This window comes from Mauremys reevesii, linkage group 4 (genome assembly GCF_016161935.1).
Source record: "Mauremys reevesii isolate NIE-2019 linkage group 4, ASM1616193v1, whole genome shotgun sequence".
Classification (NCBI taxonomy): domain Eukaryota; kingdom Metazoa; phylum Chordata; order Testudines; family Geoemydidae; genus Mauremys; species Mauremys reevesii.
Genome location: NC_052626.1, coordinates 106,051,536 through 106,070,579, shown reverse-complemented (window position 1 = coordinate 106,070,579; position 19,044 = coordinate 106,051,536). Strand labels below are relative to the sequence as shown.

Sequence of the window (19,044 nt, the reverse complement as noted above, 5' to 3'; positions counted from 1 at the left end):
AGTCAGCCAGCTAGGCAGCTTTGGTGATACCCTGGTAAATAAAAACTACAAACTATTGGCTCCAAATTCTGAGATATTTTCTTTGTTTTGGGGTGCAGGCAAATTATCTTTCACAATTTTTTTTTTTGGTAAAAGTCTATGTTCTTTTGAAGTCAGCTTTATTTATTCAGTATTTATAGCACTAAATATAAGCTGCACGTGTGGACCTTATTGGTACAATACTTTCATTTCACAGATATTCCACTGCAATGGAGGCCTTGATGTACAGATGGCATTTCCTGACATGTCTGCAAAGTGCATAGGGGCATTCGTTTGCATGCTGCCCCATTTGCCTGTGTAATTCAGGTAGGCAGTTTCCTGATCAGCATGTTAAATGCTGGGTTTTGGATGAAAAATGGTGCCCCATTGGTGGAGGTCAATTGATGATTTTGGGGCTTACGCCTCTAATGTCTCTTAGATTTTCAAAGCCAGAAGGGGCCACTGTGATCACACAGTCTGTGTGAAATTCTATGGCCTGTGTTATGCAGGAGGCCAGAGATTCCTGTCTCTAGTCTAACAATTTGTGGTTGAAGCAGAGCACTTCTTTTAAAAAATGATATCCAAACTTGATTTAAAGAACTCCAGATGAAGAATCTATCCTATCCCTTGGTATTCAGTTCCCATGGTTATAACATTTCTTTTCATGTTCTCTGGAGTCCTGAAAAAATTATCTTATTTTACTTGACAAAAGAGTGGCCTCTATCATTTCTGAAATCTATGACTTGGTCATGCTATCATTAATACTCCTCAGAAATAATACATCACTGCTAATACACAAGGAAAAGACAACATAAAGCAGGGAAATATGCACAGGTTAAGCAAGGACATAATTCTTCCAGCATCTTGCTGGAGTCTCAGTGCCCTCTTATGTAGTTCCAACTGAATGAAGACCAGCAGGAAGCTCAGCACTCAGCAGGCTGGTTTCCAGCAACCTACCCACCTCTCTGATTCAAAGTCTGTTTGCTCTTCAAATAGCACAATGTGGCGTTTCAGTCTCTGCCTCCGCACTTCACTGGTTGGGTTCCAGAATATTTCAGTGTTCCCATTTTTCAGGTCATTTATATACACCTCCCCATCCTGAGAGGGAAAATGAAAGGCAAGGGTTAGTGACTGCAGGAACACACAGGCAAATCTTGAGGAACATTGGCAGAAGATTGGTGCCAGACTGGGGAGTGGGAGTTAGTTCAAAGGTCAGTTTCCTCCCCATCTCCAGACAGGTTCACTAAATGTTTTCTGAAAACTATCCAAGTGGAGCAGGGAGTTTATTGAAAATAAGAAACACTGGCTGAGTTCATCAGAGGGCAGAAGAGAAGGAACCACATTCACCAGCTGACCACATGTTCATCCCCACAAGACTATTTATATAGGTGCTAACATGGCCCCCTCAGTTTAGCATCTGAACACAGTTACAGGAGCCAAAGCTCAACATCAGGGAATTTCCTCTCCTTCCTTACCAACACTTTCTCCCTACCATCACTGCTGAAACCCCAAGAAAGTTGCACAGCAGAAACTACAAAACCGCACAGTGCAATTTTAATAGAAATAGGAAATGCACCATGTGAAAGGGGGACTCTGTTCTTCAGATGCCACCACCAGCCTTTCATCCACATTCCCTGTCAATTTATTTGGAAACTAACTACTAATAGAGCTCCACTGCTTAGAGACTGATTAGGTGATGTCTTAGTGTCTCTGCCTAATGAAGTGATTTCGTAGGCAGGCCTACAGACAAAGCAACACCCCAAACAAAATGAACCAGACTGGTAATTTACACAGCACATAGTGAACAGCCTGACATCCACTAGGCTGGAGTGAATTATATATTACTGCATTTGCTGAACAGCATGAAGGTTGATGCCGTTCAGCCATCTGAACAAGGTGTGAATATTGTCCAGGCCATGTTTAGATCATGGATAGTTATTTCACCCATCACGGTCTATCCACCTGCCTTCCAGCTGCTTTCCTTCCCACACAATGGACCTTGGTACACCTATAACCTGCCTCCTAGGCTCAGCTTCACACCCACCTTATGCAAAGCTTCCAGCCACTTTCTGTCACAGTTCCTCTTTCACCCCACGCTAACTCCCCCAGCCTCCTCCTCACCTTCAGATTCCTTCCAGAACCCTAATCTCTTCCATAGCCCTTCTCAGGTGAGAAGATCTCAGTCTGGGAACCAATCCCCTGGTCGGGGAAGACCAGAGGAGTTAGTCCCAAGTCAGGATAATAGATCCCCAAGATACTCTCCAGCTGTGGAGCTTGGAGGAGGCAGCCACTAACAGTCTGAATGGCAGGTTTATAAGAGCTGTATCTACAAGTCCATTAAAAAAAACAGGTGCATATCTTCTAACATGTGGCAGGTGCTGACAGCTTCCACTTGTACATCATACCCTAGAGCCTAGGGAAGCTTTGGGATTTGCTTCTTGACCCAGAACCAGCTCCTCTCCTTGTCTCCTGGGGATTGTGCTCCAAAGCATGGAATCAGCAGTGGCTTCTTTAAATTATGAGGTGGATGGACAAGAGACAGATTTTGCATAATGCTGGAGGAAAGCAGGCAGAGCTCGGAGAATAGGCTGATATTCTTATTTCCTCAACAATAACATCCCCTTCCCCCATGCCACCCCAACATACACACACATCACCCAAAACCAAAGGGCATTTTGCAGATTTGCTCTTTTGAAGCCATGGAGTTTACATAACACATTGTGCAAATTGTTCCTTGCAAAAGGCAAGGGAGGAACAAATCGTTTCAGGGTTGACAAAACCCAATTACAAAGGCAGGAAGCCGAGTGGCATGCAAGTGGATGGCATTAGAGTCTAGGACAGCATGACTGTGTTATGTAATGTAATCAACAGCATTCACAGAAAACAGCATGGAGAATGTAATCTATAATCCAGCACTACTCAAAATTGCAGAGGCGCACACAGTGGTGATTAGAGTTGGAATTGAAAACACACACCTCGCCCCATGGTGAAGAGTGAATACATTCGGACTAAATTTCAAATACTGCTTAACATTGCATTTGAGGGGAAGGATGGTCCAGTGGTTGGGGTGCTAGCCTAGGTCTCTGGCGATCTGGGTTCAATTCCTCTACAGACTCTGGCGTGACCATTGCCAAGTCAGTCTCTCTCTCCCTCAGTTCCCCATCTGTGACATGGGGATAATAGCACTACCCTATCTCAGAGGGGTGTGGTGAGGATAAATGCATTACAGATTGTGAGGCATTCAGAGATGCTGGTAATGGAGGCCAGACAAGTATCCTGATTGGTTTAGGGCTGGCAATTTGCCAGCTCTTGTCTGCTGCCATCAACATCTGCTCTGAGCTGATCCAAAATCACTGAAGTCATTGGAAAGACTCCAATGGGCTCCTAGAAGTCCAGGTACTCAGACTATAGTCACCTGCACTGAAGCCTGACTAGGTTACCAGAGGTAGCCAGGACCTGTTTTATGGCCCATTGAACTCCATCCTCCGCTGTTAACTATGAATGATGTGGGGTAAGGCAGAGATGTTAGTTTGGAACCAGGCTCCATTTCAAACAATGAGAAAACAACAAAATGCTCTCAAAGTTTTCAAACTGTAATCCTCCCTCCTCCCCATGACCACATACAGTTATTTAAAAAAAAAAAGTTAGCAGTGCAGATTAAGATGCGTTACCCAGTGTCCATCAAGGCTTGCTAACACTTCTTCTCCTGATTTAATCTTCCCAGAGATTTGATTAATGCTTGTGCTGCCACCAAAGAAGGGCTGTTGAGGGGGAAAAAAATACAATCTGTCTGGATAAAACTGGAGGAGAGCCAAAAAACAAACAGTATGTAAGAACAAAGCTGAAAACTTGCTAGATTTCCTCTGTCACTGGGAGGAAAGACAAGAATTCCAGCATTTATACATTTACCAGTGTGTCCCATCCTATCTGCCTCTGATACTGAAGTCACTGCAGCAGACACAAGGGAAGGGGGACAGACTTTCAGGTATATTAACATCCAACAATGTCTATGCTGGGAATTTGCCCCAATTTAATCCATTGGTGTCTAGAGCCTGATCTAGCTTCACTCGCCAGTGTAAATTCCTAGTGCAGACCAAGTAAACTCCTCCAAAATTAAGTTTGCAATAGTGCAGCTTAAGCCCCGTGTCAAGCAGGTGTAAACAGCAGCAATACAAATAGTGGTTTTCCCTGTTTATAACAGGGTTTTGAACCAGAGCAACTATATCAGTGTCTGGCCACCAATGGCTGTAATAGGCACAAATCCTCAGTGTAGACAAGGCTTAGGTGGGTAATGCAAAAGGGTATTTCCAAAGATTCCTCAGAACAATAGAAAATTCCTTTTTGCATTGCACCTAGTTAACACAGGAAATGAAGGCAACAGAGTGATCAGCTGCTCCATTTCCACCACCCAATGATATTTCTTCATCAGTTCTAACTGCTGCTTTTCAACATTGTTTGCAAGTTGGAGCTACACAGGATTATTTTATACTGTAAAACATTCATTACTGCATCATCCATGAAAAAGGATTCTTTGGTAATTAGTATGGCAGGAACGAACATATGTGATCCACCAGAGAACAGGCAAGCACCCAAATTAACAAGGGCACAAATCACATCTTTAATTACTCATAAGTCTATTGCAAATGTGGCTAAGGCTCTAAGAAATAGCCATAGTATAGTATATGTAAATATCTGACAAGCAAGCTACAGTGACCTCCCCAAACCAGATTTGGGCCATGGCAGACAATTTTTAAGCCAGTAAAGGCAGGGTCTACTTACACACTGAATCATTTCAGAGTCATAAGCATTAAGTTACATCAGGTACTTGGAGTTCAATTTTATATGTAGAGTGCCTGATGCAAAGCCCACTGAAGTCAATGGAAAGACTTTAACTTCAGTCTTTCCATGGGACTGATGCAAAAATCCACTGGTTTGAAACCCAATGGCAGCCCCACTGCTGAAAAGGTATTTGAGGAAGCTGCAGTGAACTGTGTAGCTATGCCAATACAAGTTGAAAACAGTAAAACATCATCTTTCCCTGAGTCCTGCAGGGAGAATTTGTAATGGATTCAGCATTGGCTGGAAATCTGTAACAACGCACCAGCTCTGCCCTAAGGGATCTACCCCACCTTGTGAGACTTGCTGCCATCACAACTCTATTCCTTTGTATTTAGTTTGCAGCTAGGCAGAGATTGCTCATCAGAATAGGAAATGAACTGATGCTTTTTTTTTTGAAGTTATTTCAGTGTCCCTGAAAAGTGACAGGCCACTGCCCTCTCCTTTAATCCTTTCTGAATGCCCACTTGTGTTAGGATGCCTACAAGAGTCCCCAGTGTTGCCTGCAAGCCACAAACTTTGATTTCACAGGTGACTTAAACTGCAAGCACAAATAACTGCATCCACAAAAATAGAATCTGGCCCTAAGGGTATGGCTACACTTCAGTGGGGAGTGCGCTTCCCAGCATGGGTAGACACACATGCACTAGCTCTGCTTGAGCTCACATGCTAAAACCAGCAGCGTAGCTGTGGCAGCACAGAGCAGCAGCTCAGGCTAACTGCCTGAATACCCATGCTGCTGCTACTGCATTGCTATGGTGAGCATGTTAGACATGCTGCCGGCCTGCACTGGGAAGCACTGTCCCAGCTGCAATGTAGAAGTACCCTAAGTAACTTGACCCAGGTCACACAGCAAATCAGTGACAGAATTGGATGTAAAACCCAAGTCTCCTGACTGCTGGCCCTGTGCCTTAAATCACAAGGCTACACTTCCTCCCTCACTAGGAACTTCCCATGATAAGATTCTGTGTGTGATTCCCAGATGTCTGGCACTGATAAGAAAGAACCGGAGAGCCTGAGACAGATCAAGGGCATTGTGTCTATTACCTTTAGTTTGAACTCCAGCTCTGCCCTGTGGTTGCTTCTCTCACATTCAATAGTAACTTTCCCTCCAAGTTCCATTGTCATGGTACCGTATAAAATTCCTAAAACAAAACAATAGGATGTGATGTTTGCAGAGGCAATGGGCTGGTTTCTAAATGCAGACATTCTTATACATTCATAGATTCCGAGGCCAGAAGGGATCCTTGTGCTCATCTAGTCTCACCCCTCCGTAACACAGGCCACAGAACTTCTCCCGAATAATTCCTAGAGCAGATCTAGAAAAACATCCAAGCCTGACTGTAAAATTGTGACTGATAGAAAATCCCACCACAACCCTTTGGTAAATTGTTCCAATTGTTACTTACTCTCGCCGTTAAAAAAATTATGCTTTTTTCCAGTCTGAATTTGTCTAGCTTCACCTTCTGGCCATTAGATTATGATAGACCTTTCTCTGCTAGATTGAAGAGCCCATTATTAAATATTTGTTGCTCATGTAGATGCTTACAGAAAGCAATCAAGTCACCCCTTCCCCTTCTTTCTGTTAAGCTAAATAGATGGAGCTCCTTGAGTCTATCACTGTAAAGCATGTTTTCTAATCCTTTAATCTTTCTCACAGCTCTTCTCTGATCCATACTATTTACACACAATATTGAATAGTAACCTCACTGTGGGTTTGGGCCGCTATTGTACTGTGGAATTCCAATTTCACAAACATTCACCTACACAAAAATGGATTCAGGGTGAAATAAGTAGAGAAGTTAATAAATAATCATAAAAAAATCCTCAAGTCTTTCTTAAAAAGCCAGAGAAGGGCATTAATTTAAGCTTTGTATTTTAACATCAAAATTTCAATGATAAATACTTAAAAGCCAGGAAGTGTAAAAAGAGAAAATGTTCATTGTCACCTCACAAATAGTGCACACAACATATTCTGCATTACTAATTTCTGCATAGTGTAGATAGAAACATGCAACAGACTAATTCTGCCGTTAGCCATGCTTGGCAACTTCAAATTACTTTAGTGAGAGTTGCCATACCTCTGTAACAAATGAGTGTTGTGTAATCCTGTCACCAGTACAGGGCTTGATTAAATGCATTGATAGTCATAACAGTGTCCACTGACTTCACGTGGGACACGTGAGAGAGCAGAACTACCACAGAACTGACCCCAGAGTCATTAGGATTCCATAATATTATTCTGCATGCTTTCTTCAGACATAATATTTGAACTCAGTTCACATCCTACCTTTACAATGGGCATATGGCATTGTAATGATGTAGTCTTCATCCCTGTTTAGAAATGTAAGCTTGGCTTTCCCATCCAATAACGCAGAAAGTGAGTTACCTATAGATATAGGAGTACAGGTTAGCATACAAGAATATTTGTAAAACAAACGTCTATGCTAATTCACTCATTTTCCAGTTCTTAAAAATGAGACTTCAATTTAATGTAGGATCACTAATTAAATGAAATAAATAAACCCTATTGATTCAGGGCATAAACCAGCCACTAATTAATGGGAGTGGAAGCCTATTTTAAAATACTCCACTACAGAGATTCTTGCACCTTCCTTTGAAGCAACAGGTACTAGCTACTGCCAGAGAGAGGAAACGGGACTTGGCAGACTGTTGGTCTGCCGTGGTAAGGCAATTCCTATGTTCTTATGCCATTTAGAGCTCAGTGGATTTTTTCTAAAGTCTTTATTATACAAGTTCTTCTAATTATGTATGATCCTGAACAAACCTGCCATAAACACTGTAAGGACAGCAGTGACTGGTCACAAATTCCAGCCAGTGTAACTACTTGATGGATGTTGTGTCATATGACAAGCTAGTTTAAATAATTCCATTATCTTTAGGCCCCAAAGTAGCAGTGTGCTTTTACATACGAATATCTGCAGATCTGTAGATTCTGTTGTGGAACTTTAGGGCCCCACTCTTAGAAAGTTGAGATCAGAATCAGTTGTGTATTTACAAGTGTACACAAGTCAGGTATTTTGTGTGCACTAATGGGTATATGTAAAAAGCCTGATTTGTGAGTACAATCACGGTAATTGCACATGTAAAGCAAGTGCACAACTGAGCACCCACAAATCCCTAAGAACCTTAAATTCTGGAGAAATCAGACCCTTACAGTCCTACAGCTCTATTTGAAAAATGCAGATGTGAAAAAAATCTCAGCTGAGATCTCACTGCCAGTCTCATCTTGAAGAATCATTTGAGTTGTGAAGTATTGTGTTGTGGGCTAAGTTCTGTACTCACTTTACATGTACAACCTTGCTGAAGCAAATGGGCTTGTCATGTGTGTGACTGAGAGCAGAATTCGGACTTCTACCTATCGTTCCCTGTGTGGGCAACACAATTGAATGATTTGAATTTTTGCCAAGAGACACCATAGAACATCTGTTTTTGTAGATGACAGGTTCCCCAGAAAGTATCCATCTTGCCCTGCTTGGAGGAGGTAACTGGAAAATCCAGTGGAGCATTGATGACATTTTAGGCTATGCTGCTGACAGACTTTAACTGGGCATTTTCTCTGCTCTTAATCTTCACTGTACACTGGCATGAGTAAGTCGTCCATCAGAGGAAGCAAAAGAAACCAGCATGTAACCTTAAGGGTGTTTGGGTTTGATATCTTACCATAAAACTTGGACTTGGCTAGAATGCTGCCAGAAATGCAGAAACCATCCTTCCTATTACTGACGTGAAAGGCTGACACTGGTGGGTGATGAGATACCTACAAGGAAAGAAGTGAAACTCTCAGCTTCCTCCATCATTAACAGTGCTCTCTGCATTCTATTCAGAGTGAAAGGTGAGTACCAGCCTTAAATGATGCAACAGTGAGTGTTTGCAGATGGACATTTTAAACCAGATGTCTAGAACAGGCACATTCTTGGGACTCTCTGATCTGCCCTAGGGAAGAATTAGCATTCTTTTTTGGCTTGTGGTGAGAAGGAGGAGGTTCCCACCGTATTATCCCCCTCCCACTACACCTAGTGAATCTAAAGCAATGATACCCAAACTGTGGCTCTAGAGCTACAAAAAGTTCTTTAGGGCTTTAAAAGAAATTCTTACGTAGTCCATGGGCCTGAAGTAAGTGCTTCATGTACTTATCTAGCCGATTAATGGAGCAGCGCTCCAAGTAGTCCCATGGAGGACTACAAATGAGAGATGGGGGAAAAATATTTCCCCCTCTATTTTGTTTCTCTACGTTTTGTATGCGAGATCAGTGTGGGCCAGATTTTTAATGGGTGCAGTGCAAGGTATTTGCAAGAGAGCTCAGCACGCAGCAGCTCCCATTAGAACACTCACAGCCAGATTTTCAAAGCAGTCAGCATCCAATGTGCTGAATGCTTTTGAAAATCTGGCCTTGTGTGTCTAGTAGTTTCTCCCTGTTTGTGCAAGTCTTTTTCATATCACCAGCAAAGAAGAAATATTTGTAGAATAGGCAAGTATGATCATAGGACCACAAAATTTGGCAGGGGGGGCTCAGGGACAGATGTAGTACATGACATTACTTTAAATTCTAGATTTTAAAATGGATATCCCCTCTGCTCCAAAATGCCTAGAAATAATGCTGTTTGCAGTTTTATAGCCATGTTGGTCCCAGGATATGAAAGAGGCAAGGTATGTAAGGGAATATTTATTGGACCAATTTATGTTGGTGGAAGGGACAAGCTTTTGAGTGTCATCACAGTGCTCTTCCTCCGGTATGGAGAAGGTAACCTGAGCATCCAAGTTAAACCCAAGGTGAAACAGATTGTTAAGCATAAGGGGTTCACATATGTTGCTGGAGACCACTGAAAATGAAGTGGGCAATTGGAAATAGTGCAGCTACGCACTGCAGCACAATTCAGAACATTGAGGTTTTTTCTTGTGTATTCATGCCATTGTCTAAATAACCTCCACAACAGGCACGTAGTAGCAAAAAGGTTAGAGATTTAGTTCTTGCTTATGAGAAAATGCTTCAATTAAGTAGAGAAAAAAAATTAAAGTTTAAAGCAAGTTAGGGGATTTAGATGCCCAGTTCGATTGGGGATTCAAAATCCTTTGGAAGTTCTTTTTTTTTTGGGGGGGGGGGCACAAAGGTGGTGGTGGGGGGGACAGCCTAGCAGCCTATATCCTAAAGGGCTAAAATCACTTCCATACTGACTGTCTTTCATCCATGAAGAATAAAGGAACAATTCCCCCCATTTACACCTGCTGATGTCAGTGGGGCTGGACTGGTGTAAATCAGTGTAGAATTTGATCCAATGTGATTCACAGGGCTGCCCAGAGGGGGGTGGGGGCAAGTGGGGCAATTTGCCCCAGGCCCCACGGGAGCTCCCACGAGAATATCGTATTCTATAGTATTGCAACTTTTTTTATGGAAGGGGCCCCTGAAATTCCTTTGCCCCAGGCCCCCTGAATCCTCTGGGCAGCCCTGGTGATTCATACTCTGTGTAGACACAAACCACACTAACTTGAACAGTATTCCATCAATCAGAAGTGAGTGATGTGGCAGGCAGGAAAAGAGGCTTTATTAAACAGCCTGGAAGGTTACATGTTGAACTTCTACTGTTTGAATGGCAGCAGCCTGGCCCTGGGTTTACATTTCTGAGCCTCTGGTGCCACAAACTAGATTCCCGTTACAACTTGTTCTTTTTCCAGTTCCACTCATCATATTAACAAACAGTATAGAAGGATTTTAGCTGTGAGAATCTCTAAAAAGCATATGGTGAAGCAAATGGCAAGCTAAAGATATCTGGAGAGGGGAAAAAAAAAAAGACTAGTTTATGGCCATAACTCATTCTATATCCCTGTGCAAAAAACTCAGTCTCAGAGAAGGAGTAAGAAACACTGTTGCTCACACATCAGTTCAAGCAGTTCTTGTGCTTACAAAAGTCTGGATTGTAAACCAAGTTATTTACCTGTTCCGCGATGTAAAACGTGTGACTGTTTGTTTGCGGGTGAAACCAACAGCAGCGAAAGGTCTCTCCCAAAATGGGGTTATATGGCTTTTTTATTCCCTGTAAAATAAAGACACAAGTCTCATGCACGCACAGCTATGGGAATATTACAGCATGGAATGCATGCCTGGGAGCTGTGTTCTTCTTGGTATGGACATGGCCCCAGGACCCAAAAGTTACTACCAAGGAAAATTGATTATCCAATCTTACAAATGGGGGAAGAACAGAAAGAGCTATCAAGTGACTTTCTCAAGGTTCTACAGCAAATCAAATGGCAAAGTCAGTGACAGAACACCAGCACGTCTGACTCTCACCCTCTGTCTACTCTAACCACTTCCACCTGATCCACAGACTGATCTATAGCCTCTGCTAACTTGGACATTGAAATCTACTGATGAAAAAAGTTACAGTACATTGTTATTACTACACACAGTAGGTACATGCAGATACAGAGACCTAATAATATGTTGTTAGAACTTAAGAGAAAAAAGACTCCTTATGGTGCAATATCAGAAGTGTTGACCCCAATTAACAGAGTGTTCTCTGTGGCACACAACCAGCCCTAGCTTCCTTTGTCCATTGCAAGAGCTCTGAGCCCATTTCTGATAAACTGCTGCTATTCCCTTGGCCCCCTCCCTCCATGTCCCACGTAAATTCGGTTTTAAAATTAGTAAAATGCTAAGAACAACAAAAGAAGAAATGAATTATCAAGAGAAAGGCAAGAAAATAAATCCAAACTATACAAGCAATAAGTTTGAATGTTTACTATATCTACAAGGTTTACTATATCTACAAGGTCTTACCTTTGGCTTCTTATAAAAGCCTGACAAATACCATCTTAAAACTTGCTTGATTCGACTGTATGGATCTTCTTCGAGTGCAGCTCTGTAGGAGAAGGGACACGGGATGTTTACTCAAAATGATTTTTGTACTGTTTACGTGTCTGATTCACCACTGTGTGACTCCAGTCTAATGCCATTGATTTTTCAGCATTGCACCAGCATAAAACTGAAGTAATGCAGCGATGAACCAGGCCCTACATGTCTTGACAAACACTGTGCTGCTTCTATTGAAGGGGAAAGTACATCACCCAGTGGATACTGGTTTCTTAGTGGTGTACGCAAGTCACACACACAAACTGTGGGATTTCTTGGAAGTGACTGGCATGTACGTGCCCCACTAAAAATCCCCATGCAATAATCTCATCTTTAGGGCAATAATCTGGCTTTAGGGTTGCCACTTGATCTGAAATTGCGTAGAGGTCGTAAGATAGTAACTGGTCCAGTCCTATTGCTCAAAATCAACCAACACCTCTAACTTCTTTGGAGAATCAGAAGTTTAGCTCTTGCCTGACCCCTTTAAATCCTCCCAGCTTTAAATGGGTCAGGAAGTGATCATGTGATGAAACTTTCCTCAGTGTATTTCCATTCCTCAGCGTATTTCCAACCTGATACAGAACTGAGAAGCAACATCCAGACTTCAAGATGCCTATCTGAATAAAACCTCCGACTTTCCTGAGGTTTACCTAGCCATCAGTAATAGCCTGGGTAAACACAGTCACCTAGCAAGCTGCATCTTACAAACGGTGTAACTGGATCTCGACAAATAAGCTTGAAAATGCCCCGGGATTTTAAGAAAAGCTGAAGGCAACAGAATAATAAAGCACAAGCCATCCATGGGATGTTATACATGAATATTGCATATTTTCAATTTGTTACAACATACCAAGCATGCCCATTCAAAATATTTAGTATTTTCCACTCTACCCTCCAAAAAACTACTCTGTTCATTGGAGTTAGAAGAACCCCTATTTATCTCCAAGTGCCACAAATTATATTGGTTTCAGGTGGTGGCAGGTTTGCTTAAACATATTCTCCTGTAAACTTTGTCCTACAAATCTCTTTCCACAGGTACACCAGAAGGTGGAGTAGTACTATTATTGCAGGCTTATAATAAGTAACAGCATCTCTGTCCATTCCAGCCCGTACTTGAGGGAAGGGTGCATAAGAAGCTTTGTCTAGAGTTTCCCCGTTTTCCTTACTTCCCCCGACATCCCTCGTTTCCACTGGGAACAGTCTGTTTTTAAAAGGTCACTGATGTTGACTCCTGAACTAATTTACAGCTACACAGATCAAACTAGAGACTCATGCATTATTTGGGAGGCTTCTCAAGTGTACAAATGGCCCAGCCAGAACCAGATTAATGCTCGCACACATGTTCACACAGCTGGGAAACACATCCCTGCTAAGCCTGCCATAAGTGCTGCTTACTGGGAAAGTAGGTCAGCATGGTAGTAATAATCAGAGAGTTTGTTGAGGAAAGAACGTGGCTCCAGGATGAAGGTGGGCAGAACCACTCGGGACAAGTCCATGCCAGGCCGCAGCTGTTTCAACAGAATCCACATCAAGCTCTTGTTTTCTTCCGAGACTGTTTCTGTTTGAGAGGATTCACCCGTCTAAATGAAAGAAGAAAAAGTCAGCACAGAAGGCGATGGTTAAAGCAAAACGAATATGCCTGGATGGCCCAAGGGAATTGAGAATGGTAAAATCCTCCATGTCAACAATTCAAACCTGCCTTAGGTCAACAGGGAGCGAAAGTCATTACAGTGTGTAATGGTGTAGTTGCATAGAATGAGTGGTATTCTCACTCTTGACAGAAAAAACAAACAAACAACAAAAACGGCAAAACCCACCATCTTATTGACAATCTTAGCAGAGGGACCAATGGCTGAACAGACAATGGAGAGTGGAAGCGGCCCTTCACAATCGAAACATACTAGTGGGGCAGGCATGACACAGCTTACACTGCCATGGCCCCTGTTGAGGCAGTCATGTGGAATTAATAAAGAACTATAGCCTGCAGGACTCCCTGTCCAGCACCTTTCACCATCAGAAGTCAGGGACCATGTACTGGTTTCAGTCACTTGGGTATTTCCCTTGATTTCAATGGAATTGCATGGGGTATCACTGAACAGGATGCACAGCCCCCCAAGCAGCAGGATTAAAAGTTACACTGTGAAGTTTAACACTGATATTAGTTATCGGAGCTGGTATCCAAAGGCCAGCCTATGCATTAGAGTTAAATGAAGAAAGGGAACATAATGGTCTATTTATCTCATCAGGATTTCTGCTGCTTTTAGAGCCCCAGGCAAAAGATTTCTACAGATGAAATAGGTCCATTTCTGAAAATGCAATTTAGTTCTGGGGGACAATGTGTTTTTACACCCTGCAACAGCCAGCTTCTCAGATGGTGTAAGTCAGTAGAGCTAATATACACACCAGCAGCCGAGACTCTGCTCCCACACCTTCTGGATGCCAATCAGCCACTTACGCTGGCATTTGCTCCTGCCCCCCATAATGCATTACCAAGCTCTCTGTACTGAATGCTACTATACAGCCTATCAATCCCTCCTTCCTACATTCTGTACGCGGAAATTTACCCATCAGATCAAGCATCGGTTCTTTCCCAAGAGTTGCCCCAAATCTAGCGCTAGATACAGGGAAGCACATGACCTAACATGCCTTGGGAGGAATTATGCATTGATGAATGCCATGAAAACAGAATTTGAGGATGCACGCAACAGATCCGAGTGCAGCATCTGAAACTAGCTTTGTAACACGTTATTTTAGTAAGTCACCTCACCTCTTGCATTAGAGCAAGGTTTGGAAAAAGTGAAAAGTAGTATTTTGGAAAATTTAGGAATGAGGAACAGTAAAGCCCTTTTTATTCCACTGATTTTTATGTTACCATCTTTCTGGTGACAGAGATTCATGCAGCTTAAGCCTTAGAGAAGAAATGGAAACCACTAGTTAACTTATTTCAGCAGCGCTAGCTAGGACTTCATAATTCTGGGTCTGTCAGCTTGTTTTTTATTTACCCAGCTTTTCAGGTGTGTATATCTTGGCAATACAAATTAATTCCAGATTGGACTTGATATACAAAGACTTAGCCTGAGAGTGAGTCATGGGGGGTGGGGAGGAAGGGAGTAGGGGAGAGAAGCTTTCATACGTCTTATCTCAAAGCTTTCCAAATTAAGTTCTTTTTGCTGCCAGTCCATCTTATAAAGATGGGTAATTTTTTTTTATATTATGGGACAAAATTTTGCAAGCATGAATTTATTCCTGCAACTGGTTTTGTGCTGCAGATTTCTAGCACAAACATGAAAGCTTAGTTAAGGCAAAGTTATGTAGAAGTGCATATATACATACCCCTCAACTGAGCTTCCATAACTTTGCTGAAAATTTACATAACCAAAAAAAAATTATAGAATTTAGGCCATAATATCAAAGGTTTACACATCCTTTGTAGGGTAGAAAGCATGCATATATTTCAGGAGGATTGTGTTGTAAATTGGCTATATATTGGCTCAATCTCTCTGTCAAGGTTCCTCCCCCACTCTGAACTTTATGCAGGTCCCCACATCTGTACCCTAAACACTTCCAAGCTTAACTACCAGCTTAGATCTGGTTTCGCTGCCACCATCCAGATTCCTCAGTCTGGAACACTCCCTTTCCTTCTAAAACCTTCCCCTCCCTGGGTAGCCTTGAGAGACTTTTTCACCAAGTTCCTGGTGAGTCCAGATCCAATCCCCTTGGATCTTAAAACAAGGAAAAAATCAATCAGGTTCTTAAAAAGAAAGCTTTTAATTAAAGAAAGAAAGGTAAAAATCATCTCTGTAAAATCAGGATGGAAAATACTTTACAGGGTAATCAGATTCATATAGCCCAGAGGAACCCCCTCTAGCCTTAGGTTCAAAGTTACAGCAAACAGAGCTAAAATCCTCTCAGCAAAAAGGAACATTTACAAGTTGAGAAAACAAAAATAAGACTAACACGCCTTGCCTGGCTGTTACTTACAAGTTTGAAATACGAGAGACTGGTTCAGAAAGATTTGGAGTGCCTGGATTGATGTCTGGTCCCTCTTAGTCCCAAGAGCGAACAACAGCCAAAACAAAGAGCACAAACAAAAGCCTTCCCCCCACCAAGATTTGAAAGTATCTTGTCCCCTTATTGGTCCTTTGGGTCAGGTGTCAGCCAGGTTTCCTGAGCTTCTCAACCCTTTACAGGTAAAAGGATTTTGGTGTCTCTGGCCATGAGGGATTTTATAGTATTGTACACAGGAGGGCTGCTCCCTTCCCTTTATAGTTATGACAATCTCAGACCCATCCCATACCAGCGCTGATAATGAAGTGCAGTATTGAAGGGAGGGGTGTACTTTACTCATCAGTGGCCCAATCTAGTTGAGATATTACACCTAGGTCCCTTGCACCTGTCTCAGGTGCAAGTCCAGCTGGAAAAAAGAAGAAGATCAAGCACTCTCTCTAAACAGAAATATGAAAAACAGCACCCAATTATCAAAGCAGCATGTGAACTATTTGAGGGCATACTGGGTGCCAAATCTGCCTGCACAGTAGATCTGCTGCCAGAATTTGTCTCATTTTAGGCTACACTCAGCATGAAAGATACCCATCCATACAATCAAAGTTTATTCCATTGTACTTGTGCTATAGCTTTGGTAGACATTTAAAATTAAAAAGGGCACCACATACTTTGGGCAGGTGAACTCTCCACCAGTGAATTGAGCAATTACAGTAAATTGGGTCAAAAATCCACTTCAAGAAGTGCCAAATTATCTACCCTGCTAACACCTTCATGACACTCTATCATGTGACACACACATTTTAGAAATGGTCTAAATACCGATTTCCATGGACAGAGCTAATTTCTCTTTGCTCCTGCTGCATATTCTTACTCTGAAGTCATAATACTTTGTGTAGTAATTGCTTGCTGTACATTAGGATTTGAAGTGAGCAAGACACAGCAGAAGTAGTGACCAAACAGAAGAATGGCTGCTCCTGAACAACCTTTTCCCCCCCTCCCCTTCCAGTCACACCTCCTTAGCCATAAACAAGCGTGGCATGTCTCAAGCCAGGAGACAGAGGCCTTGTCTACACTGGGAGTTTGTCATGATTCTGACCACCAGTGTAGCTGCACTGATGCAACCTACTAATATAGATAGGTGCAAATAGTGGTGTTACCTGTGTAGCTTATGTTTGCAAGAAACCAGGATTAAACTGCACTGGTGCAAGTCACGGCTTGTAGCTATTTACCCCATCTATGCTAAAGGTTTGGACTGCTGCAGCTACAGTGCTATCTGGCCAATGATGGCTGAAATCAGAGTAAATCCCCAGGGCAGACATCTCTAGAGCAAAATGCTTCTCTGTGATGCATCAACAGGAGTCTACTTTCATTGTTTAAACAGTGGGCAACATTCCCATCTCAGCTTTCCTGGTGTAAATCCAGAGTAACACTTCTGGCTGCCAGCCTCCTCCAGCTGACTCTCACCCAATGCTGTCAACTCCATTGCTGTAACAAAGCTGCTCTAACATTATCTTCATCAAAGAAGTCACAGAGACCAAAGCCAACAAAAGTGCTCGTGTTGGACATGAATGCATTCTAATGGTAAACGGTGTGAAAAATTGATTCCTAAATGGCAGTTTCACATAGGAGACCAAGTGGCTCAGATGTTCTTTAGGACATACAAAAAGGTTCATTTTGTGCAACATGAATAAGAAAGAAAGTATCTCATTTTGCACCAGGCAATGGACTGAAGCCTCCTAGTTAGTCAGGATACAGGCTTGGAATGATAACTCCCCTCCTGCACTGTAATGAGCTGTGGCAATGCTATATAGCTCCTTAATGCAATGCCCAGTTGAAGTGCTCACTGATCCTGGAAACATGCCAAAGGGCTAAATAGTGGAGCTGCTGTTCATAACACACATGATTGCTGAATAAGGACAATTCAACATAATTTGACAGAAATCTTCAGATAGCATTACCTGTAAAATATCTGAACCCACAGAGCAGTTTTCGACTGTCCTGCGTCCAGGAGGCTGAATACAATGGAGAGATGAACAATATGAACCCAAAGACATTTCAGTGGAATAGATAGAGTTCAGAACATTTTTTTACCTCCCCAAATTCCTCATAGATCTGTTCCATATAGGTCGTCCCTTTCCTTTCCCGGGAGATATCCCCGTGGATTTCAGACTGGTCACTCTCGCTTTCATTCGTCTTCCGGCTGTTCTCCTGAGTTTCATTCTCAGACTCCTCTATGTTGTCTCTCTCAGACTTGTCCGAAAAAGCATCATTTTCCACGTGGTGATTTTCCAGGGCTGATTCATTAAAACTGAAATACATGGTTTGTTACATTGCCTCAGTTTGATTTATGAAGCCAGATGATGAAAAGCATTTTAGCCAATATGAAAAAAGCCCTCAGGATGCAAAATAAAGCTTGCAACCAGAAAAAGCAAAGGACAACAACTTGCTGAGTGGTTGGGTCTATACCATGGAAGCGGTAAAACATTTAGGTCACAAGTCTCCTCTCAGTCCACACTGTGGAGCTCCACTGCATATGTGCATTTGTCCGCATAAGAAACTCCTATTGTCTTCAATTAAAACTCGACATACAGAATGAATGCAGTGACTGCTTCTTCAGACAGAGATCTGCAGTGTGTCTCAGAGAAGAGAGATTTTTGCCTGCATAAGAACCTGCCACATGTTATGTGCTACTGGCTAAGGCAAAGGATGGTATAAAGGTATACATTATTTTCATCATCATCACCACCACCGCTACTACTCTATTTCAATAGAGGAAGATGCTAAGTCAAAACAATAAAGGTCAAGGGAACATTCAATGGCAAATTGAATACTAATAAAAGGAAATACCCCCCCCGCTTCTCTGATGCACAATTAACCCATGGAACCCACCAGATATTGTTGAGTCCAAGAGATTAGTGGCATTCAGAACAAGGATTGGACATTTATGTGGAAAACAAGAATATCCAGAGTTATAGTAGTAAACAAAAAACAGGAGTTGGAAACGATACAAGCCTTCCTACTTCAGGGCATAATCCAACCTACAAATAAAGAGGGTTAGGAGGAAATTCTTTGGGGCAGGTTATCTTATGAACGGCAGGGTTTCTTGCCCCTTCCTTTGAAGAAGCTAGTACTAGTCAATGTCAGACAGGATACTAAACTAGATGGGCCACTGGTCTGACCCAGAGTGGCAGTTCCTATGTTTCAAAGTAAAACTTAGTGCCTAGTGCTCAGTTATTTTCCATATTAATACTTAGTTTTTCATAGATAAGAAACACTATTACTTTAAGTTTAGTTAATTTAAAATATGGCAAGGAAGG

General features: G+C 42.2%; 1 protein-coding gene across 7 annotated transcripts in view; it reads right to left on the bottom strand.

Annotated features, from left to right (window-relative positions):
• OSBPL5 (oxysterol binding protein like 5) overlaps window positions 1-19,044 on the bottom strand; it is a 221,781-nt gene that overhangs the window by 10,996 nt on the left and 191,741 nt on the right. For 5 of the 7 annotated variants that reach the window (XM_039533779.1, XM_039533778.1, XM_039533781.1 and 2 more), the window contains 10 exons: window positions 17,819-18,035; window positions 17,686-17,739; window positions 13,118-13,302; window positions 11,651-11,732; window positions 10,809-10,907; window positions 8,539-8,635; window positions 7,145-7,243; window positions 5,902-5,999; window positions 3,690-3,779; window positions 980-1,116 (listed from right to left, as the gene is read on the bottom strand). In XM_039533779.1, coding sequence (XP_039389713.1) covers window positions 980-1,116; window positions 3,690-3,779; window positions 5,902-5,999; window positions 7,145-7,243; window positions 8,539-8,635; window positions 10,809-10,907; window positions 11,651-11,732; window positions 13,118-13,302; window positions 17,686-17,739; window positions 17,819-18,035 — 1,158 coding nt within the window. The remainder of the gene's footprint in view (window positions 1-979; window positions 1,117-3,689; window positions 3,780-5,901; window positions 6,000-7,144; window positions 7,244-8,538; window positions 8,636-10,808; window positions 10,908-11,650; window positions 11,733-13,117; window positions 13,303-17,685; window positions 17,740-17,818; window positions 18,036-19,044) is intronic. The other 2 variants (XM_039533780.1, XM_039533782.1) reach the window with 1 other exon arrangement.